At 38.4% G+C, this 24511-nt stretch overlaps 1 protein-coding gene across 1 annotated transcript; it reads left to right on the top strand.

Annotated features, from left to right (window-relative positions):
- The first annotated feature begins 10232 nt into the window (after nt 1-10232).
- Nucleotides 10233-23994, top strand: lonrf1 (LON peptidase N-terminal domain and ring finger 1). Its single transcript, XM_062435142.1, has 12 exons — nt 10233-10949; nt 13123-13241; nt 14298-14420; nt 17661-17852; nt 17971-18181; nt 18545-18650; nt 18754-18868; nt 18966-19087; nt 19221-19379; nt 19525-19687; nt 19815-19967; nt 22363-23994. Exons 1-12 carry the CDS (start codon nt 10340-10342, stop codon nt 22519-22521), a joined length of 2232 nt encoding a protein of 743 aa, XP_062291126.1. The 5' UTR covers nt 10233-10339; the 3' UTR covers nt 22522-23994.
- Nucleotides 23995-24511: the final 517 nt, after the last annotated feature.

Here is a 24511-nt window from a genome sequence, read left to right as displayed (position 1 = left end):
AGACTGACCAAGAGTCAGCACCAGGGCTGAATTCCTGCACTGCAGTTTGAGAATCGAGCACAGGAGGTTTCCCACATTGATAAATGAATACGAACGTGTAAGTGCATGCTTCAGTGTGTGTGTGTATTTTTTCAGCCCATTTGTCAAGTATTTATCAGAAACAATCTATTCAGTTTGTAACAGAACGGTAAGTTTACTGATGAGTCCACAACAGTTCTGGTTATTATATTTTATTATTAGAACCTAAACAGAACTGAGTACAGCAGAGACAAAGAAAACAAACATAACCATGCCTAACAAAAGGACAAAAACATCCAATACATACACAGAACCAGACAAATATAGACAAATACAGCATCAGAAACAATCATCACTAAATGGATGTGAAGTTAAAAGTTTAGAATAAGCCAGTGGGAGGAGACGGTCAGGTTTTATAATCCAAGTAGTAGCAGGCAGTCTCCCCATGTTCAGTAGTACCTGACATGCAACTAGAGTTAAATAGTCTTGAGATCTGGTCTGGTGAGCAGTGGTTTTAAATGTGAGAGAAGTGATATAATGAGATTTTGAGACATTTATAAATGTAGTTTTGTCTTCATGTTGCCAGTCAGGACCAACGCGATATGTATCTCCTGTAAGGTTTTAAGGCAGCATGAGTATACATTTTATTGCCACAGTCAATCACAGACAGGATGGTTGACTGTGCAATTATGTTCCTGTCCCTAAGATAGACACATGCAATATTCTGATATAGGAAACTTAATTTTATTTCTATTAAAGGAAACTTGTGATTTTAAAATCTCTAAACCAGAGTCGCATCATCACTAGAAACTAGAAAAATAATGGTCAGGTTGGATGATGACAGCAGGTTTCAACCAACAGCAGAACTGATATTTCTACCAATTTTTATCCATATTTGTACATATTCATGTGCCGTCACTGCACATGTTACAGGTCAGCCAAATGCACAACCCTATAAAAGCACAACACTATAAAAGCCTATCTATTGCATTGTAGGGTGCAGCTAAAGCAGAGTCCCTCCTGAACTGGCTAATAAATAGTCTTGTTTGGTCACAAGAAATCCCACAGGCGTGCCAAATATCTGACAGGAACTGTGGATCACATAGCTCCATGTGGACTGGAACACCCTGATGGATCATTTGTAGTATTGTTGTGGCAACAAAAATTGTTTAAGAGTCAACATGGGGAAAAAACGACAAGAGATTCAGTCACACAGTGTTTCTACAGTTGACCTAATATCTTTCCTCATTATATTTCTACAATGTGTCACAGAAACTCCAAGAGCAGGAAGTAAAGAACAGAAAAATGCAGCAGATATCACTGCAGCACTGATAATGGGGATAAATGGTAAATGGTAAATGGACTGTACTTATATAGTGCCTTTCTAGTCTTTTCGACCACTCAAAGCGCTTTACAATACAACTCATTCACACACATTCATACACTGATGGCAGGCAGCTACCACGCAGGGTGCCAACCTGCACATCAGGAGGAAGCTACCCATTCACTCGCATTCATACACCGTTGGCACAGCAACGGTTAAGTGTCTTGCCCAAGGACACATCGACATGTAGACTGGAGGAGCCGGGTATCAAACAGCCAATCTTCCAATTGGAGGACGACCGCTTTACCTCCTGAGCCACAGCCGCCCCATGACAAGTTTGATATACCAGAGTATTATCATAAAGGAATTGAAACACTGTTGTTATTTTAATGAGCTAATCACTTGCCAGATGGGGCAGAGTCAAATCCCACAGAGGTTGTGTCACAGTCTGGGGCCCCGGTCCTCATACATGGATAACTGAGTCATCCAGATCAGATATATGTTGACGATTTTTTCCCCCCATCTTTTTATTTAAATTTTCCATATATGACACACAAACAAAAACACAATACATTGTGTGAACAGTATAGATATATACACACACACACACACACACACACACACACACACACACACACACACACACACACACACACACACACACACACACACACTCACTCACACACACACACACACACATCACAATGGGAGCGGCCCAATTCCATGAGATGGACTCCAAGCCCCCATAAGGCTGCGCAACCAGGTCTGGGGCTCGAAACCCAGCTCACCGGAACCCGGCACAAGACAGAGAGTGCAGAACAGGCTATGTCATAGTCAAAACATGTTTACACAAAATAAAGATAGTATATATGTATATATATTTATATATATATATATATATATATATATATATATACACACATACATGCATATACATACACAAATACACATAAATACATAGATACATACATACACATATACACATACACACACAGTATGAATGTTGACGATTTGACGGGAGTCTGGATTTTATTTGTCCATCAAAACTGGCTTAAAGTTAATTTGCAAACAGTTGTCATAGCAACAAGTCCTTAAACCAAAACCTGCTAAAATTCAGGCTTTTTGACAATTAGCTGGATCAGGGTGAACTGTATACATTAACTCATTTACAGATACAAATGACTCACTTTCTAAGATTTATGATAATAGAATTCTGATATAATTACAATGTTTTAAACATGCAGGTTATTGATAAATCCTAATAATCAGCTGTAATTACAATGAACAGTTAACAATACCTACACAAGATGAAATGTACAACCAAATAAAAGATTGTACCCTAAAAAAGAACCAATATGAATTTAGTTTGAGATAAAGTACTTCGAGTAAAGTACTCAACTAAAAGATTATGATTGTTAAAAGACCAACACAGTGACATTATGCAGTTTGTAATAAGACCTCCACTTTCTAAATTTGTCAATTAAAGAATTTGCTTTGCTGAAATATGTTTACAGAGAAAATCCCACCTTCTGACGTAGTTTAATAATATTTGATTGTCATAGCAACATCACTCACAGTCTAACCATATTCACTGGTAATATCTGATTGACTGATCTGTTAACAGTGATGAATGTGTGGACACAGTAGGAACATTGTGGAATAAAATAACAGCAGTAGCACTGCAGGAACATAAAAATTAGACTTGGGTCCATGAATCTATTGTCCCAGTGCATACTAGGAGGGTTACCAACACACCCACCTGATCATGGGTTGAGCGCTCTACTCATTGTGCCTTTGTTATTCGAAACAACTTCATCCTTGGTTAACAAATCAATCCTCAAACTGCCTTCAAAGAACCAAATTAGTTGGATGAAAATTAGCAGGATTATTTTAGCCTGATAACACCATGTTAGCTTGAATTATTTAAACACATATGAACAACAGGGCTCAGATATAGTAGTGTTTGTGTTCAATGTCTGTGTGTGTTTATGTTGTGTTTGAAACAATGAGAAGGACATGCTCACACTGGATCATTAGACACATCATTAGACACACTGGGAGCATCAACATCTACATTTACTACAGCAAGTGAGTGAAAAAGGTACAAACAGTCAAATGACTAGGGTCATGTGAGGACTGGTGGACCGTAATATATTCTCTCAGTTGAACAAATCAATATTTTTTTCAGATCTGCACACTTTTTTCCAAGTTGTGTGAGTCATTTACAGTCTTACACTCTGAGTTTAGTATCACTGACACCTTTCTATATATATATATATATATATATATATATATATATATATATATATATATATATATATATATATATATATATATATATATATATATATATACTTGCATTGCTTCTTACATCTATTTCTTTTTTTATCAATTTATTTAACCTGACAGGCAAAAGAGCTAAAAGCATTGAATACAATGGTGTCTTGTCCTGGTTTTTTATTGAATATCATGAACATTAAAGACATTTACCAGTTAAATAGAAAATGTGTATTCTTCTGGAATTCAAATTATCATATATGTCAAGTCAAGTCATCAGAAAATGTGTAAGATACATTTAAAAAATATTAATAGATTACCATAACATCATAACAACATAATCAAATAATATCCAAAAATAAGAAGTCAACAATAATAACAATGAAACGCACAGAATTTTTTTTTTTGGGAAATAGCAAATCCAAGTATAAGAATTATGAAATAACACAAAGGGTTTGTTATCACATTCAAATGTAGTAATGTCCCTTATTAGGTGTCTGGTTTTATTAAAGATACACTTCTCTTTGTCTTTCCAAAACACAGATGAGGAACAGCAACTAGAAAACAAATTCATATCTGTCTCTGGCTAAGTTTCACAAAATGTGCATGTCGGTAAATTTGGAAATGATTGTGTTAAGTTGGTAAACGTTATGTAAGATCTTAAAGTGAATTTCCCTAATCTTGTTCGAAACGCAAAATTGGAAGAGGCATAAGCATGCTTTGTGCCAATTTGTATAATCTAACTGTGAATTCCAGAAAAACATTCCTGTAGGTGAAATTTTTTCACTGAGGTTGAAACTCCACAAAACATACACAAGGTGTCGCTGAACAACTTGAGTCTGTTTTATAGTTCAACACTGTCCTCTGGTGGGTATTTGGATTGGCACACTCACCCACAACACACACACACACACACACACACACACACACACACACACACACACACACACACACACACACACACACACACACACACACAGCCACACTGCACCACTCCAACACTGTGTCCACAATCCATTACAGTTTTTCTCAATTGCTTAACCACATTTTGTGAAACACTTATGGTGAAACAATTCTCAAAACATGATGAGCCCTCCACACATCTTTGTCTAATGAGCAGTACAATCCTTCAATTGTCTTCAGGTGGTAACATTTAACTTGTGTGAAAGAAAATAACTTTTTTAACTAAAAAGTTATTGTTGCTAAAGACACAACAGAGGGATGTCTGAGGAACTGTGTCAGTGTTTAGTAGTAATTAATATTTTGATTTTTACTCCATTTCTGATTGAGAGTAACTTACAGTCACCTAATATTATGGTAGGATTTTTTTTTAAATTTACAGCCAATGTAATAAACTTGTGTGATATTAACATGTTTCAACAGTCTATTGACACCTTTTTCAGTTCAGCATTCAGCTTTGTGGTGTGATTCCAGCTCTCACAGAGTATCTAATATGGGGACAGTTATTTATATATAATATATAGTTCATATATACAGTTCACATTGACCCCTTGTCTCTCTGTGATTGCTTCATGTTCATTAACTGTGAACATGAACATCACTAAAATCTAAGTTTTGCCTCCTTTGGTGTAAATGTGAGAAATAATAGCATAGGTGTTTCTACTGTAAACTACATTTGAAAAAATGTGATGAAATCCACTAAGATTTAAAAAAATAAATAAATAAATAAACATGTTAATGGTGGAACCTTCCTCCAGCCTTCCTCACCAGCCGGTCCAGTTGCCCAGCGTCCCTCTTCCTAGTGCTGCCTCCCCAGCACACCACAGCATAAAAGAGGACACTGGCCATGACAGACTGGTAAAATATCAGGAGGAGTTTGCTACAGATGTTAAAGGACCCCAGCCTCCTGAGGAAATAGAGCCAGCTCTGCCCCTTCCTGTAAACTGCATCAGTGTTTGCTGACCAGTCCAGTTTATTATCCAGATGCAGCCCCAGATATTTATAGTTCCTGACTACCTCCACATTAACCCCCTCAATGGAGACTGGTTGCAGAGGGGGGCTGGACCTCCTGAAGTCTACAACCATCTCCTTGGTCTTCGTGGCATTCAGCTGCAGGTAGTTTGTTCTGCACCATTTCCCAAAGTCCTCCACCAGGCTCCTGTACTCACCCTCCTGTCCATCCCTAATACACCCCACTATTGCAGTATCATCAGAAAACTTCTGCATGTGGCATGACTCAGAGTTGTACTTGAAGTCAGCAGTGTAGAGGGTGAACAGTAGAGGGGAGAGCACAGTTCCCTGTGTCGCAGCTGTGCTGCTGATCACAGTCTCAGATGTGCAGTCCCTACGTCTGACAAACTGAGGTCTTCCTGTGTGATAGTCTGTAATCCAGGGCACCAGGTGTGGATCCACTCTCATTTGTTTCTTCTCAGTAGAAGTGTTGGAATTATTTTATTGTATAAGTCATCACATGCAGAATAGTCTATCCAATGTTTAATGAATAGTATTAACTAGGATTTGCCAGCAGCATGATAATGGTGCTCTGAGAATCATTCAGTCAACAAATACATGTGTATATCAGATTACATAGATAGATGAATAGAGCCTGAAAATAGTTGACACCTGCATCAGAAAAAATGTCAACTTGCCCTAAACCACCTAAGGTTTAAGCTCCCCTGAACTCCACCTGTTGTGAGAAATATTCTATTAATCAATGGATTTGAGTTTCAGATGTTTATTTTACTTTCATTTTATGTTAACTGACATCACGACTGTGGAAAAACCACAATTGTGTGACATCACAGAAACGTCCTCCCCGATAATGACGTCAGATCTCAGTTATTGGTGTTTTGACGTCAGATCTCAAATATTGGTGTTTTGACGTTATCAACGAGGTTTGAAATAGGACCCATACCGTTAATCAGTCTTTAGTACTTCGGTACTCTGCTCTCTTGTTTGTTTGTTTTTCAGGTGCTGTGTTCCAGGTGGATGCTCCGCAGACGAACTACCAGTAGGCCAATTAGTTTTAAGTACTACACTCCCATAAGGGCATGGTACTTTCTTGCGCACCAGGTTGAACCTTGCTGGATCCCTGGTGCAGGTCAGACGCACGCTTTCCGCTTTCCTAACCCTAACCCTAACCCTAACCTCAGCTAGTAGGCCTACTTCGCTGCTATCCCTTTCTTTAGTTTTATTATATAAGTAATACTTATATAATACTCCGTTACATATATACTTATTAAGTATATATGTAACGGAGTAGATTTGTGCTTAGTAAATTATGGCAAAAAAGGTGCAACACTGCCATCTATTAGCGCAGTGGTTGGTGTGGGAACTGCACAGAGAAAAGAGGACTTCACTGTGATTATCCTGAGGCCGATGATAATTCTCACACGCCATTGCTGTGCTGTATGCTGTGTTGCAGGAGGGAACTGTGTGTAATAAACATTCCATAATCCACCTGGTCGTCATCTGTGGTCTGTAGAAGCGACAGTAGTGGGAAACTGCATTTCACTGATAGCTGTACCCCGTCACATATATAAGTTTTCTTTTGCATAGGTAGGGTGGATTAGGGTAATATGGGACATTGACTAATGTGGGACAACTAAGCTCCAGTGCATTTATCTCTTTTTTTATTCAGTTATTTTAAAGCTAACTAGTACAGTGTAAGTTATATTGTTTAAAATTACACGTGAACATACAGGCCACTCGTTTTTTTAATCTAAAAACTAAGTTTTGGCAGATAAGGTTGCTTTGTATAAATTAAAGTATTCCTAGCGTCCCAGATTACAAATTCTGAAATTATTTGACACAAGAAACATTAATATATGTGCCATTTTCCTTTTGAGTACAGTATCTAAAAATTGTCTTCTGATTTAACAAGGAAACATCTCAGATCATATTGATATTAATTGTTGATATAATATATTGCATTCATATGTAAATATGGTGAACAAGTCAGAATTGCAAAAAGTGTCCCACATTAGACATTACCCATTAATCCACCCTATATATTTAAGGTTTGTTTCAGGTTTTGTGTTCGTGGTGGAGGCCCCCCATGTCTCACACAACAATGCGCTTGCCTTGTGTTTCCATTATGGAAGAAGGTTTTGACATTCATACAGAACTGCATTGATGCCAGAAAAAAAAAAGAGAAAGATCATTATCACATTATAAAAGTATTTTTAAAGTATTAATCCAGGTGAAGGTGCAGCAAGTGGGCTAAAATCATGTTCTAATGGCAAGAACAAGATGACAGTTTATAACCTGAGTCTCCTGTTATGTAGCCTATGTTAAAAACTTGTTTTTTTTCACATCTTTGTTTACCTTCCTATTTAAAATACAAAATCCATTGCTCTAGTGTCACTAAACCCGTTATTTACATTTTAATATCTACATTGTGTGTTTTTGCTGTCTATTATATTTAATTTCTAAGTCATACACCCCTTGAAGAAACATTTTGTAAATGTCTTATAGTAGTAAAGCTGTGCTTTGACCAATAGAGGGCAGTGTCATCATACTATACAAAGATTTATCAGGTTCACGCCCAATTTGGCCTTATGCAACCTCAACATAAAGGGAAACTTGTGTATTTTTCAACCTAAACTCTATTTTCCCATCTTTATGTGTCTAAGTGACTAATGGGCACAGCAGTTTTTGAAATTAGTCCATTTTTGATTAGGAGTGCTTCAGTCAGCAGGTGGCAGGTGCCAAACAGGCTACAATGTAACTCGACAGGGTCCCATCAATGAGCGTCCACTGGAAGTGCTTGTTTTTGCTACTGACAGGCTCAGACTGTTATTAAAACTATGTAATATGTCTAGTTATGACTCACTGAAGTAAATGACACTTGCCATATGATCTGTCCAAACCCTAAACCGTCTGTCGTGAACACGTCTACATGTTCATGACAGCTATTTTGCGGTCTGATCTGTTTTTCTGTTGGCAAATGTTTGGCTCACTAGAATGTTGTAACAGCCCTGTTTTGATTGGGTTGCAGTTAAATAACTTTCTTTTTTCTTGTTTTCTTTTCATTGGTAATTATCATGAAATTCTCACCAAATGTGGCACACAGCACATCATATGTTTCCTTAAGACCAAAACTGTTCACATGACTTCAGTGACACGAGGACAGAGATCTTTGATGGAGGGTTGTAGTCATCAAATAGGTCATGCTATTATTTAAACTTTTTTTTTTTTTATATGTGAAGCACTTTTTAAGCACATTTATGTTGGTGCTATTAAAATAAAGGCCATTATTATTATCATTGTTGTAATGCAAGTTTAGGACCAAATAACATACTTTAAATGATACATAATGCAAGGCCTACAAGGAATCATTAGTACAAATACAGTATTTTTATTTAATTTACAAACATTTAGCAAGTATTTGGCTATTTTATATTAAAAAAATAATAATATTCATCACAAATATACTAGACAAATTCACCCAATAAGTTGTCCAGTCAGCCCATAAAGGATTCCCTTTATTTTTGTATGTGCAAACACAAACAGGATATCAGATTTATCAGGAGGTTAGACATGCAGCAAAGAAAAATATTAGGGCTCCTCTGATGGTAGCGATAAAATAGTTTAGACACAGCCAGGGAAGATGACATAAGTTATATAAAATTGAAACTTAGACTGTGATACAAAATCTGATTGCACAAACAGTTATGAAGGGGTTGTTTGAATAATGTTTTGACTGCATACTAAGTCTTATTGAGCAACAGTGTTGGGGAGTAACTAGTTACATGTTATGGCTTTATGTAATTTAATTACAGAATAAATGTATCTGTAATCTGTTACAGTTACTGAAAAAAAGGGGAATACAATTACAGTTACTTATGAAAATGATGATTAAAATGAGGGTTACATCTGAAGTCAGACCTTTAAGATTTTGTTTTTCCTCATTTTTAAATATTCAACATGTTACTGAATACATATATTGCTGTTTTTAATTATTTGAAAACAATAATTTTTAAAAATATTTTGCAAGGAAAGGAAAAAATGGAAATCTATATCTAGCTAATCTATCTAAATAAATCATGACATGGGCCTAAATGGTGTCACAGTACCAATAAATCCCACGCCAGACTTTTTTTTTTAATAAAATATCTTTATTTTATATTCGAAAATCTACAAGAACTGTAATGAGAGATAAATCTTGCTTTATAAGAAATTATATCCTTTATAAATCATATCAGTGTCCATGAAAAACACTTGAACTTAGATTTTGGTGGGCTTCAATAGGTACACTTACCTTAAGAGCTGAAAACATTTGTTAGAAAATTAGAAAAGTAATCAAAAAGTAATCAAATGTAATCATTTACATTACTTTGATTAGTAAGTAATTGAAATAGTTACATTACATAATGCATTTTAGATAATAACTAGTAATCTGTAACCTATTACATTTATAAATAAGGGGGGGGGGGGTATTATATATTTTTATTTGGTTGTATGTGTTAGTCTGGTCCTGGTCTTGGGTCGCAGTGATCCAGCACAGTCAACTTCAACTACGTCTCTTCCGTAGTTATGAAACTTTCCAGCGCAGGTTTTGTAACCGAGACGTCTCGACCAATCAGGGCACGAGTCTGCTGTTCACGTGACAGTGTTTTTTTTTATGTAACAAACGGGTGTCTAATAGGAAAGTCGGTTGTGTATATTGTCAAGGACCTGCGGCAGCTACAGAAATGTATAGGCGCGATAATAGAAGAAAGCCCAAATCAACATAACATTTTCTCTCTTGACACTACGATGTCGCTCCCACCGCCAGTGGAGGACACGGCGGAGGAGAGAAGCGCCTTCTTCATCGGCGCCGACACCGTCTCGGAAGAGGAGGAGGAGGAGGACCACCACCAACTTATATTACAGAAAGCCAACGCTCTAGCGTCGGAAAACTGCCTAAAAGAAGCCATTGACTGGTTTTCGGTGGCTATGCGGTATGGCCCTGTGAGACCCGAGCAGTTAAGCACTTTTGCGGACTGTATTCTGCGTAACTTTAAGAGAAAGGCCGCTGGGCCAGATGCAGGGTCGGTCCAGAGTTTGAATGCAGGGGGCAGCTGTGAAGGGGACGACGCCTTTGACTGTCCCAACTGTCATAGCTTTCTAGGTGAAGCGGTTACCATAGCCTGTGGACACACATACTGTAAAAGGTGTATACAGCGACGACTGCTATCTAAATGTAAGCTGTGCAGCGACGCCGTCAGTGGCCAAGAGAAAGCCAACGTGACCCTGTGCGGACTTTTAGATAAATGGTTCCCGGACGAGCTGACAAAGTCGAAAACACTATGCAAAGTGGACGAGCTGTGTGAAAGGAAACGCTACCAAGAAGCTGTGTCACTGGCGACTGAGGTTATCCAGTCTGGTAAGTGTTGTTACTACATAACCTTACATCCATGTAGTCATGAGGGAGGTGCTGTCCTGTGTCTGCTGCACACTCACAGTGAGAAGCAGAGGGAGCGGATTTATTCTTAAACAGCGTGGATGTATTGAGATATAAGACATATCAGTTTCGTTCATGTACTTTGTTGTTTTCTGGACCTAAAGGGGCTAAGTAGAGTAAGTTCCACTGACCAACATTTTGTTAGCATGTGTTGTGCTGGTGCCAGTCTCCTCCCACTGCATAACGTGGTTGGTCCTGCTTACGAAATTTCCCAAGCTGAGCATGCGCACTTGGCACAAGTTGCATAAGGCAGGTCGTGACACACTGTGAGGCAGGTTTTGTAACTTATCGAAAGGGGGGGGGGTAGTATAACAGGCTAACATTATGCAATGGGAGAAATGAGGCTACTTCTGTAGCAAATGCTTTATAGTTACCAAACTACTGAGGTAAGTAGGTTAGTGAGTGGAAAAGGGTTGCAGGTTCAAATCCCCAGTACTGAGTGGAAAAGGGTTAAGTAAATAAGAAATGCCATCTTCACTATTAATAACAATGTTTCACAGTGTCCTTGCCCCAGATGCTGCAGTGGAGTTGGAAACTATCTGTACTGAACAGTCCTAGTCTAAACTGGGTGTGACCTGTAGTGGATGTCATGACCAGCCTACCAGTGAGATCTTGTGGAGCCACTTTCAGAAAACTTTGAACTGATATGGTGTGATGCACTGTGGGTATGCCCTGCATCATAGCGTCAGGACCACCAAATCCCACATTTCTCACTGCATGACCACAGTTTCTTTGTGTTATTGTAGTCAAAGAGTGAAATACTTTAAATGCCATTTAACATATTATTGCCATAAACATGGTGATTTGGAATCTTTATGTGCAATCAGTTTAGATATACATCTGATCTGGTCCCCCTCACCTTGGAATGGCCTTTTGGAGAAATGTTCAGTACCTTCACCTGGCTTATGAGCGCTTATGAAAACATCCATGCTATTTGGGTCAAGTGATGCTATGTAATATCACACATAACCTTGTCCTGACCCTATTGGTCTGTGTCACTCAAACTGTCGGATATTTAGTCAAAGACCTAACCCAGGCTACTTCATCATGAGAACCTGAGTGACCCTGACCCTAGTGGAAGAACTAGATTACGGATTGACTGTTTGAACATAATCATTTTTAAAAAGTGTTCCTGCATCGTGTATCCCGGGCTGACTCGAGCAGTGAACTGTGTAATTTAAAGGCTAACGGAGGATAACTGGTGCGTCACCTTTAGGCAAGAAATAACTATCACTTGACATTGGACTGATAATGCAGACTAATGTCACTGCGGAAGTGGTGCAGTCACACTGCCTGCATTTGACAGCATTGCCTGACTGCCAAAGACAGACACAGGACAGCCACTAGGTATACTGGGGTGCTGTGATGACTTGACAAACAACCCTGTCACATTAGTATCTGTCATACATAAAAAAAGCTAACTACTCCCCTATATCTCAGTGAGAGGTAATAAATGTCTCGGATTGATGGTGTGCCGTGTGCAGAGAAATCCCAACTCTGGCTGTGAAGTTAAACTGTCTGAACTTTTGATTGAATACAGATAGACTGATCCACAGACTAAATTCATTACTCAGTGACGTCTACACGTCAGAATGCTTCAAAAGGTTGAGACTTGCTCACAACAGACTGACTGAGTTTGGTAATAAGAGGAATTTCAAACATCTGGGAACATAAATATGAAATCCAATGATCTCTTACAGGCTTATGCAACCTGTTTTTCTTTTGCATTCGTTTGCAAAGCATTCAGTGACACAGTTAATGTATAATGTGTGCTTATCCTGTTATTATGTAATGCATAACTTTCAGGTTTAAATAATAAGGTATGTAAATGCTACCTACCTTTGCAAGAAGAAAAGTTTCTATATTTAATGTCAGTATGATTTTCATGGTGTTACTGGTGTTATGTTCCATCATCCATGACATTGATATAATTAATATATTAATATATTCAATGAATAATTGAATGGTATCCCTTAAAACTAAAATGCTTTTCTTTCCAATGTTAAAAATATGCAAATAAAAATAATATCTTTTGGAGAACGAAGATTATTCCTGTCTAACTCTTTCCCCCTCCATTTCCTCATGTTTCCTGCAGACCCAGAGTCAACAGCGGTGGCGCGGCTGTCTCGAGCGGAGGCATACATGGCTCTCAAACAGTATCGCCTGGCTTTAGAAGACACAGAATTTTGTCCTGAATCCAGCTGTTCTGCTGAAGTAGGTCACTAACTGATACTGCAGTAATGTGTCCCCTTATAGTTATTAAAGTAGTAAAACATAAGCATTAAAAACATCTTCTTTGTAACCATTTGGTAACCCCTCTTAGGAAAATAAAAATCAATGTTAGATAACGACGCACCAAAACTTATTTGTAGGCTTTTGATTGGTCCAAGGGGCCTTGCCAGGGTGTGTATGCTTGCTTACAAACAACTGCTTTTACTAAAGTGTGGTATGTGCTTAGTAAGTCAGTCAGTCAGTCTTTTCTGATTAGTCATCCACCCATTACTATGTACGAAGCCAACAGTGTATTTTAAGACTGCTGCCCTTAAAGCCATAGATAGGGAGAACCTCAGTTGTTGTGTCAGTGGTTTATAGTTACAGCATCATGACCTATAAATTAAGTCTGATGCCAGATGAACAGTATGTTTATGCTTTCTTTAAATGTAATTGTTGATGCATGACTTTGCAGCTGACATCTCTGAAACATAGCTGAAGAAGAATTATTTATTTATTGTCAACCTGTGTGTTTGTATACAAGGCATATTTTTAATGAGCTCATGCTAATTTAGTAGTGTATCACCAGGCTTCTCTTGTCAAAGAGTTACAAAAGAGAACGGTGACTAAAGAAGTGCAACTTCATACGTAGTGATTAAGGTCAAAGGCAAGCTAATGACTCTTACGTGTGTTTTGAACCCGAAGATATTCTTAAGTTGTGGTGCAAATTATGTCATGGGAACACTTGCATAATTGCTAATTTCATAATGATTTATTGACTAGTGCAGGAATATTTAATTTAGAAAAAACTGCATCTCTTCGATTCTGTTGTAAGAAATGTAATATTTGTTCTGTGTTGTTGCTTCAAAACAATTCTGCATAATTTTAAATACAGGATTTTCATAAGATACATGCAAAGTTGTTAAAGATTTAAGGATGGATTGATGTTTTCATGGACGCAGGAGGAAGTGGCTAAGAATGATAGTGAATACCCAGACTACCTTTGCACATACAGAGCTATAATTTCTCTATTTCTGTCCTTCCTCTCGACCCTTGCAGGCTTTGTTTTGGAAAGCTATGGTGCTACATGAGATGGGCCAAGTGGATGAGTCTCTCCAAGTCTTCCTTCACTGCCTGGCTGTAGACGAGGACTTTCCCAGGGCTAAAAGACAAGTGGAAAAGGTGAGCTAATGATAGAGTTAGTATTACTCTGCTGACAGTGTGAGGAAAAAAGAGCGAGAGAGACAAAATATTTGCTGCAGTTGACATCCTGAAGTCTGGCAGTGGGTTGAGGGTTGTTCTGATTTTATAGCTGTACTGTTCTACTACATTCACTGCTGGCCTAATGGAATCCATTTATTTTCATGGCTCTGATATTAAAATGCTACTTAAGCTTAATGACTTAAAGGGTAACTTTGGTATTTTTTAACTTGGGCTCTATTTTCCCATCTCTTTGTGTCTAAATGACTGATGGGGACAACAGATTTTAAAATTGGTCCATTATTGAGCATGAACACTTCAGCTTGTAATCCTGTCTTAACAACTAACAAGCTCAGATTGTTATTATAAGTGTCTGACAACATTATGGGATGGACCATACAGAGACCATACTTGATCCGGTCTGTTTGTTATTGTGTCTATCCAAGTCTCACTCAAGGAGAAGTCTCATTCTGAAATCTCACAAGAGTTTAGTTGTTCATATCAGCTGAATATTCAGCTATGACAGAGTTGAGAGAGAGAGTAGAGTATAAATAGTTGAATATACTCAAGTTTTCCTTTAATAAAGAAAGAAATGGTGTGTTTAACCAGCCTCTCCACCATGTATTGCTGTGTTTTTAATAGGATTTACAGTATGCATTGTCCTGTACAATTACACAATGTGCCTGAAATATGATGACAGACATAATCACTGACGGTAGTATTATTCATCTGTATGAATCTGTGTCAGTCTATTTAAACAAGTGGGTAGCAGTAGTTCATAGTGCTGAACAACTGCGCAATTAATCAGCAAGTCTTTTGACAGAAAATTGATGACTGCCTTTCAGATTCATATATAAATGTACTGGTCACAACTTCACGAACAGGAAGAGGGAAGCAAATTTAATACCTCACTTTGGGTTCAATCTGATGGGCCTATGTCACTTTTTCAGTTTATGATGATGATAAAAAATGAAGACTAGAAGTTACATACAAGCATGAAAACATATATTGTAGTGACGCAAAAGAAACGTGAAGTGAAAGAATAAAAACTTTTAAGTTCACTTTCTCAGCAATAAACACAGTTCATTCTTTCTATTAGGAAGATCTTTCATGGTTGTTTTAGGGCTCAGGTCCTGTGACTCTGCCCGTAATAACATTAGTACCACTTAATAGACAGGGCACCGTGTTGTGGTTACATAAGTGCCCCATATTTGTAATTATGCAACAATGCATACATTTTCAGAATCAAACCACAGTTTGTTGCTTTTTTGTGATGAAACTGTTTAATTCCATTTCTAATGTTACTCATGCTTTGTTTAATCATCATTGAATCATCGTTGAATAAGGATGCACACATAAGCACATGACATAGTCATCTCCAGTCTGAATTAGGGGTGTGACGATACACTCAGCTCACGAGACGAGACGAGATTTTAACTATATTTTTAAGAAAACTTCAATGAGGAAATACATGACTGTTCTTTTATTTAAAATTCACAAAATGGAAATTGAATTGAAATGTTTGAACTAATCAGCTTGTAATGAATCACTTTTTTCTACTTTCTAAATATATAATTATCATATGCAGTATGCAGCACTGTAAAAGGTTTCCCCATATAGATATTTTATAGATGGATAATTTTGGTATTTATGGAAATAACAACCATAAATACAAAAGTTAGATACAATCACAAATACTAAAAAGTAAATTATAAAGAGTAGAAACAATTCTAATATATAAATATAAAGAATCCAATTATCACAAATTATAACATATTGCTAATAAAAAACCCAGAAATAAAAGTAAATTGCACAAATCTGTATCACATAAATACACAAGTAGAACAACATATAAATTGTGTTATAATTTGGTAGTGTGACTCATTTTACTTTTTGCATCATTAGGCTTCCATAGCTGCGCTAGATTCCTCCGCTCCTCCTACCTCAGGCTTTCAGTGTAGAGACCTGGGCTCAACTTATCACTGCTCCTCTCCTCATCTCCTACTTCTGACTGAGATCTTCTCAGCAGGTAGAAGCTGCAACAAGATTAATGATCCACACGTGACATTATAAAAAGAAGTCATGATGTGCGAATAAGCGATAGAAAACCGATCGTCTTTTTTTCTTTTTTGGTGCGCCCCTTAATTATAGCTTCGTGAGACAAAATTCACGTCGACGAGAAATATCGTCGCGTTTCGTCTCGCAAGATCACATGGTACGAGATCTAGTCACACCCCTAGTCCCCATATGGTAAAATGTGGGTACAATTGATTGAATCAGTTGTTCAGAGTTACATTGGCATCTTTGAATTCCTTGCCCCTCAGATCTGAAGGAGACACTTCTAAGGCTAGACATGAATCTCAAACCGTGTGTGAGCCAGACACTGACCCTCAATAGAAGGTGTAGCCTTTAATCACACTTAAAGTCTCAAAGGTTTTCCCAATACCCATATAATGAAAACAGCAAATAAATGAAAATGTCAGCCTTCACCCTTATTTCCCCTACTGAGAGAGACAAAAACATGTAAGAATCTTTGATGTAGAATGAAACCTTTTGAAAGCTCTTAGAAAGATGGATCAGCAGCCAAATGACGCTGAGCTTATATTTACACATAAGTCGAAGTGCACAAACTGAAAACCACACTAAAACTACATGTTTTAAAATCATCTGTACTTCAGAGAGCAAAGTTCAGGCCCACAAGTCTAACTGGAACTGGAGATAAAGTGTCATGTTCTCAGCTACCGGGTCATATACTCTTAGTTCAAACTGAGGTGATGCTGAAATCTGCTCTTGATATGACACAAGCTGCCGTTCTGAACAGTGTTTGCTTTTTCTGTTCACCCCTTATCCCCAGAGTTTATTCTGGTCATGGCTACATAATTGGATGTATAGTATCATGTAGGATCTTTGTCAGGATGGTTTCTCTTGCCATACATTATATTCCAACATTTGAAAAAAACTACAAAATGTAATAATTTTTAAAACACAAATTTATTCCTGTAATACCTAATAAATTCAGTTATCAAAATAAAATGTATCATAGTATCTCAATAGTTTTTAAACATAATTTTTTGCCTCCAAGCCAGAAGACAAGTTCAGTCTGATAATGCTTCAGCTAACTGACAACAGTAGCCACAGCTGCTAGAAGCTACAAGATGCACTTCACTTCTTTTGCCTGTTGCACATTCCTGCTGCAATGACAAACCAAGTGTTTTTTTACAGATCTTGTGTGACCTGCTCTCCCCGGCTGATGAGAACGTCAAGGTTGGCCTGAGGGAAACAGCACAGAACACGTCGCCACACCTGCGCAGTAAAACCCTTGTGTCTGATGCCCAAGGTTCACCACAGAGCCCAGTCCACAGACAACACCAGGTCCGCGCCTCCTCAGCACACCACCATCTGGACAGCCAGGAGGTATTACCACACTGAATAGATGTACTGATATGACATAATTTACTCACAGATTCATGATCATATTGTTTATAATGAATCACCCTCATTTTCTTAATCTCGGCTTCCTGTCATCACTCAGAAACGCTGGGAGAGTCTGGAGCGCCCTGTTCTGAGCCGAGCTCATTCGCTACGAATGAATGGATCTAACTGTGGTGAGGGGCTGAAGAGGGTTTGCTCTGCACCTCAGCTGGGGGACCAGGAGAAGGCGAGCCTGCTGAAGAGGAAGCTGTCAGTGTCAGACACCGAACCTTGTGTTGTGTATCGTGGAAGTAGCAAGCATAAAAAACAAGGTAGGTTGCTAAGCCCATCATTGTTCTTCTCTCTGGTCTTCTTAACATATTGTTTTGTAATTTCCTGCTTCTGTTGTCACACCAATGTCTTATATAAAAACTCAACTCAACACATGTAACAGTAGTAATAGTGCATAAAATAAGGCTTAATTGGACAGTTTAATTCTGACTTTTTGCAGGAATAAAGTAGACACTCACAAACTCTGCTATTTATACCCCACTCTATTATTTAAATTAAATTATTAATTACTAACACTATGGGCTATTACCTCATTAACATCATATCTATGTTAGAGGTAATGCTTTTGTTTAATGTAATATTTGTCTAATTATATATTAAGTATTTTCTCCTGTTGATTTCAGGTGTGGTGAAAGGCTCCAAACAGCAGGTTGCCAAAGCTAAAACCTACAGAGCTGTTCCTGAGGGCCTGTTAGACCCCAATGATTTGGAGTGCTCTCTCTGCATGAGGTAAGGTCAAACATACAGCACATACTTACTTTGGAGTTTACATGCCAGCTTACATTGTAAAGTTATGAATGATATGATTGTTTCATCTCTCTACCCAACACAGGTTATTCTATGAGCCTGTGACGACACCATGTGGCCACACCTTTTGTAAAAACTGTTTGGAACGCTGCTTGGACCACACACCTCAGTGTCCCCTCTGTAAAGAGAGCCTGAAAGAGGTGAGCAACCTTGTTGTTGAATCTGAATATAAAAATCCTGTTAAATGACTAGCTTGATACTGATCAAACTATATGTTCCATGTACTGCTCTCTACAGTATCTAGCATCTAGGAGGTACATGGTGACAACCGTCTTGGATTCACTGATCAAACAGTATTTGAGTCAGGAGTACACAGAGAGGACAAAAACTCATCTGGAGGAGACCAGAGAGCTTTCTGAGTAAGCAGCCTTTCCAGTCATTCATTAGTTTCTTTGCCTCGGTTAATTTCAGTGTTTATCATCAGATGTTGCTGTATGCAGAAGGTTCAAAGATACTCAAAGTTTGTTTGTCTCCTACTTTCCCTGTGTGCAGCTTAACGAAGAATGTGCCTATCTTTGTGTGTACCATGGCTTACCCCACCGTGCCTTGCCCACTGCATGTCTTCGAGCCACGATACCGCCTCATGATTCGCCGCTGCATGGAAGCGGGCACACGGCAGTTTGGGATGTGTATTAATGATCCCCAGAAAGGGTAAGCATGCAGGCACAAACACATGGTGTTAATGTGTTTTACAATTCCAATTCAGGGGACCTTTTTAAAGTAGATATCTGCATATAATTAGTCACCTTATGAGATTCAAACTCTATTTACTAAATAAAAAATTGCATCCATGCAGGTTTGTAGATAATGGCTGCATGCTGATCATCAGGAGTGTCCATTTCCTCCCTGATGGACGATCAGTAGTTGACACTATTGGAGGCAAACGCTTCCGGGTCCTTTCCAGAGGAATGAAGGATGGTTATAGCACTGCTGACATTGAGCACTTGGAGGATACTCGGGTAAGAACCGCAATGACCATCATTTATATGATGTCAGTTATCCTTTGTCTATAAAAAGCTTGTGTTTTTAAAGTGCAAAAAAACCAAAAGTGGCCGGTGTATTAATTGATTCACTCTTTGACTGTAGGTGGAGGGCAGTGAGGAGCTACAGAGGCTACAAGAGCTGCACGACGCAGTGTACGAGCAGGCCCGTGTCTGGTTCCAGAACCTCAAGATCCGCTTCCACAACCAGATCCTGCAGCACTTTGGACCAATGCCAGAACGAGAAGCTGATATCCAGGTACACCTCCGGCACACTGTTCATCTACTTCCATTTGTAGAGACCTTCTTACACACTTAAGATTCCCTCAAGCGTTTACGTTGCGTTACGCTGGGTCGTAATTACTGCCTTGCTGTGTGTAGATCCCAGAGTCCTACACTGAGTTAATATTTGAGTAGTTCAAATATATACACTGATATTTAAGCTTGGCTAAACAATAGAGTATTCTTTTATGCAGTGTTTCCCATTAATTATATAGACTGTGGCCCCGCCATAGTCTAATTTGTGCCGCCACAGTCTCACAGTGCACTCTGCAAAACGTTACGTTGTTTTAGGACTGAGCGGTATACTGAGTTTTTAAGACATATCAACATATTTTCAAACGAGATATAGAATGAGACGCTATCTTCTTTTGTGCGGATTATATTGGTAAATTACTGAGTGAAGTTGTGACAACTTTCCACTGTCTCCGTCTCTGATGCACGGAGGGTTCAGCTCTGCCCCAGTGAGACAGAGGAGAGGAGCAGCTAACGTTAGCCTCTGCTATAGATTGCTGTCATTTCTCGTCGCGTTGCTCTCCTCTGCTCTCCTCTGCTCTCGGAGAGTCTGTTCAATGTGGGAATACTACTACTTTATTCCTCCCCTACAGGACGCTGTTTTGTAAGCTGTGGTCGAGCTAGCCTGAGAGTGAATGATGAGACGGAGCACTGTCAGTAACCAAAAACTAAAGGGAGTTTTTCCCCCAGAAAAGGAACTAACATGAAAAATGAAGGATGTCTATTTGTAAAATCTGTTTGTAAAAAATACTCTGTTGCAGTGAGTTGGCAGTATATCACAGTTAAGCAGATGGTGTTGCAGTCTGTTAAGAACAAGAAGTTATTTAACTGCCTTCTTGCAGGAATTGTGTTTGCAGCAACTGTTGAAATAACCAGATATGCAGATAAGCAACATCAGTCAACGTACTCTCATTAACATTATTATCGGAACAATATCAGCTGTGCTTCATGGAAGCAGACATTATCTTCAAAATACTGCAGGGTTTCTAAAGCTTTTATTACTTAGCCTGCCACTGCAACCTACTGTGAATTATCAGTCTAAACTGGGATCATCTCATGACACACTTGCCTTTTGGGGAAACCCTCATTACCGTGGATTCACCTGCCCCAGAGGTCTTAATACCGGAACAAAGTTGTGTGCGCTCGGCTGCAGCTCTGGCTTCCAGCCTGCAGTGCTGAATGGGATTACAGCTCCACTATTAGGACAACCACGGGGAGGAGTCAATTGACAATATAGGCTAAAGAGCTTTATGGGGGCTTCTTATCTAATCCCAGTGGACCTGTTGCGTCACAAGTGTCATGATGAGAATCCGCAATCGACTCGTGCACACATACTAAAAAAGCAAAGCCTGATTTTTGTTGCTGTTATGTAATTTTTTTTAACACATTTGTTCCAGGTAAAACTACAGTGGTTTAAGGGTTTATGGCCAGACCACTTAGTATAATCAAGTAGACATAGTAAGCATGATTCACAATCCTTGAACATGTTGTGAACATGCACATTTTGTAACTGGCTCAGACTGTCTTAACTGTAAGAAACAAGGATTTGTTTTTTCTGCTGTGTAACGTCACGCAGACGCATTCCTCCTGGCAGATTACCGTAAAAGGTCATTTATGTCATGACTACTTCCAGGGTTGTAGGCCCGGGTGTAGTCATAATACTTTCAGTTGCTATCAATACAAACTGAGTACTTTACTGTAATTAACAAGCACGTAATTGGTGCTTGAGTGTAACCCATACATAAACTGTGCAACAGCTGTAGGCCTGTTAAAACTGATGTCAGCCAACACTTGATGAACAATAAAAGTGCATTTAAATCTATTTTAATTTATGTTATATCACCATACTAGTTTGAAACGATGGGAGGGACGAATGAAATTCAGCTCTGACAAATCAGGGGGAGAAAGAGCAGATACGTAGGAGAACACTGATGCTTTTGTCTGTGAATTGATTTATAAGAAGAAAGAAGTGGCACAGCAACACTGAAGTTCAGTACAATTTGTATTACTTAGATTTTGATTGCTGGCGTGCTGGTTTGTTTTGATTCACTCAATACGTCTTTACAGTGTGATACTTGTTTTTTTTTCTGGATGGGAGAAGTGAAAAAAAACATCACAATAGTTTGAGATCTTCTATAATATAAAAATGCTTCTTCTATCAAAAAAACCCCCAAATCCAATAAGATGGACGTGCTCTACTACACTTTCAAGATAATGGTATCAAATTGTCCTGTTCAGACACCTTCTGGGCTGACCTCAGATCTCCTTAGTTTGACTCAAAGAAAATCACAGAAAAAATATTATGGGTCTTGAAATATTTTTTTTGTTAATGGTCTTATGTTGTTCCTCCTTTCTTCCAGGCAACTCCTAATGGTCCAGCGTGTTGTTGGTGGCTCCTGGCTGTTCTGCCTATTGACCCAAGGTACCAGCTCTCTGTCCTTTCCATGACCAGCCTCAAAGAACGCCTGGTGAAGATCCAGCACATCCTCACATATCTGCAGAGCATCCCCAACAACTAGAGCTTCCTCTTCTCACCAACAAAAACATCCTTTGGACTCTTATACAACATTCAACATTTCGCCAACTCTTGTTTCTACTGCATCTGATTATTTTACAGCTATGAGACCACCTCATTTTAAACATGTCTGTTTTAAGCCTGTGCAAGATCAGAGAAAAGCTGAAACATCCTTGTACTGTTCAGTGAAACCAGAGATACAGCCAAACCACCTCAACAATACTTTCAATGACACTCATTCTTTGCATGGGGCTGTCGAAAATTATTTTTCAAAAATGTTAAAATGAGAACAGTTACTAATAAGTAATATATGTAAAAATCCTATGCTTTGCATATGAAAACTAAATAGAGCTGAGTTGAAGAGTCAATGATTATGGTTTGTGTTGTATCATCCCTGGTGAGACCAGTGAAAAGTATATTTTTTTGGTTTTGTTTCTTGGCTGTAAGATTTATGCTCATAGTAGAGGAGGGTTGGCGTGATGCTGTGGAACAAATCATAAATGCTGAAAGTCTAGAAGGAGATGGCAAGATGTGGTTCTGAGAAACCAACTTGTGTAAAACCAAGAGCAACTAAAGGCTGGCGTGTATGTGTACCAAACGTGAAAGTATTAATTGATTGCTTCCTTGCATTGAGTTCTCTTCTCACCCATTTTTCCCATGTTTCTACCATACATTACTTCCATGGCTGTCTCTAAGTAGTATCATAAGACCTTCCTGTTAAAAGAATGAAGCCATCTGCATTTCTTCCCATTTTTTCCATTTAGTTTCTTCCATGTTATCATGCAGAGATAAGCCACTTTGTCCCTCTTAAGTTCCTCAACCTGAACTCATAAACTTCCAAAATGTTGTTTGTCATGGACCTTTGGATATTCTGGTAGAGTGTGAGGAGTTTTGAAAATGTTTCTGTGGTTCTGTTATTGTACATTTTCTCTTTCCCCCGTACCAAAAGACTCAGCTGTCCATTGAATTAACTTAAACTGAATTAATTTATAAGTTCAAAATATATTTGTACATTCTGACCGTATGTTTGTATTAAAAATGGAAAGGGGGGGGGTCTTGCAATATTATGACAAATCAAAACAAGTCAAAAACAGCATGTATAGATCTATGAAGCAGGCCAGAGGGTTAGCATTATTCCTTATTCAAAGCTGCTCTCTGCTTGAAGGGGAGAGGAGGGTACCTGCAGTGCTTCAGACTGCATTTGCCTTACACCATTTTGCATTGTGATTGGAATAACACAGTGTGTTGGCTTGGTTACCATTCCTTTTTGCCACAGTATGAAGTATCTCTCTGTTAGTTTGAAGCACCATTTGTTCACAATATGTAAAATAAAAGAAATCTTGAAAAGAAATACATTTTAAGTCAACGCCGTCAAGTATGTAAGTCATTTGTAAAAAGGATTTTTGGACAGATCTTGCTTTTTGCTCAAATGTTTTAAGTTATCAATTTTCTATAATAAATGCCCTTCGTTTTTTCAGCTTTAGCCTCAGTGTCCTCTGTTTGACACATTTAATTTTGAAGACATGGTTCAGCAATATATAGCACCACCACACTTTCACGTATCGAGAAAGACCTCAAGATGTTGAGTTTAAGACACTGAGTATGTAATGGCAACATCCCTTGATTCAAGTCTGGCTTGATTATTATTACCACTTATTCTATGCCTGTCTTTACAAAAAAAACTTCAAAAGATCTGTAACTCAAGTTTGGATAGGCTACATTCCCTCATGAACCTGAAGTATAAAATACAAGATTGGAGAGTAATGTTGTACATCAGAGGTTTTCAAATTGGGAGGTTGGCCTCCCCAGGGGTGCTCCGAACAGTGGGAGGCTCAGTGAATGAAAGTGAAATAGTATTAGATTAGTTATCAAAAGGAGATCACAAAGAATAGCCTAAATTTGTGTGATTTGGTTAAAGATATAGTTAAGAGATTCAGTAGTTCGGGGCAATTTTCCTGTTTTCCCCTACTTTCCCAGAGTCAGTAACCCCTTCA

The sequence above is a fragment of the Scomber scombrus genome, chromosome 2, assembly GCF_963691925.1.
Source record: "Scomber scombrus chromosome 2, fScoSco1.1, whole genome shotgun sequence".
Classification (NCBI taxonomy): domain Eukaryota; kingdom Metazoa; phylum Chordata; class Actinopteri; order Scombriformes; family Scombridae; genus Scomber; species Scomber scombrus.
Note: the sequence above shows the minus strand (reverse complement) of the source record. Positions and strands in the feature narration are given on the sequence as shown.

Coding starts and splice junctions, on each gene's coding strand:
- lonrf1 (XM_062435142.1), top strand. CDS start 10,340: ATGTCGCTCCCACCGCCAGTGGAGGACACGGCGGAGGAGAGAAGCGCC. Junction 14,421..17,660: donor CTAAAAGACAAGTGGAAAAG/GTGAGCTAATGA, acceptor GTTTTTTTACAG/ATCTTGTGTGACCTGCTCTC. Junction 18,651..18,753: donor GAGTGCTCTCTCTGCATGAG/GTAAGGTCAAAC, acceptor TACCCAACACAG/GTTATTCTATGAGCCTGTGA.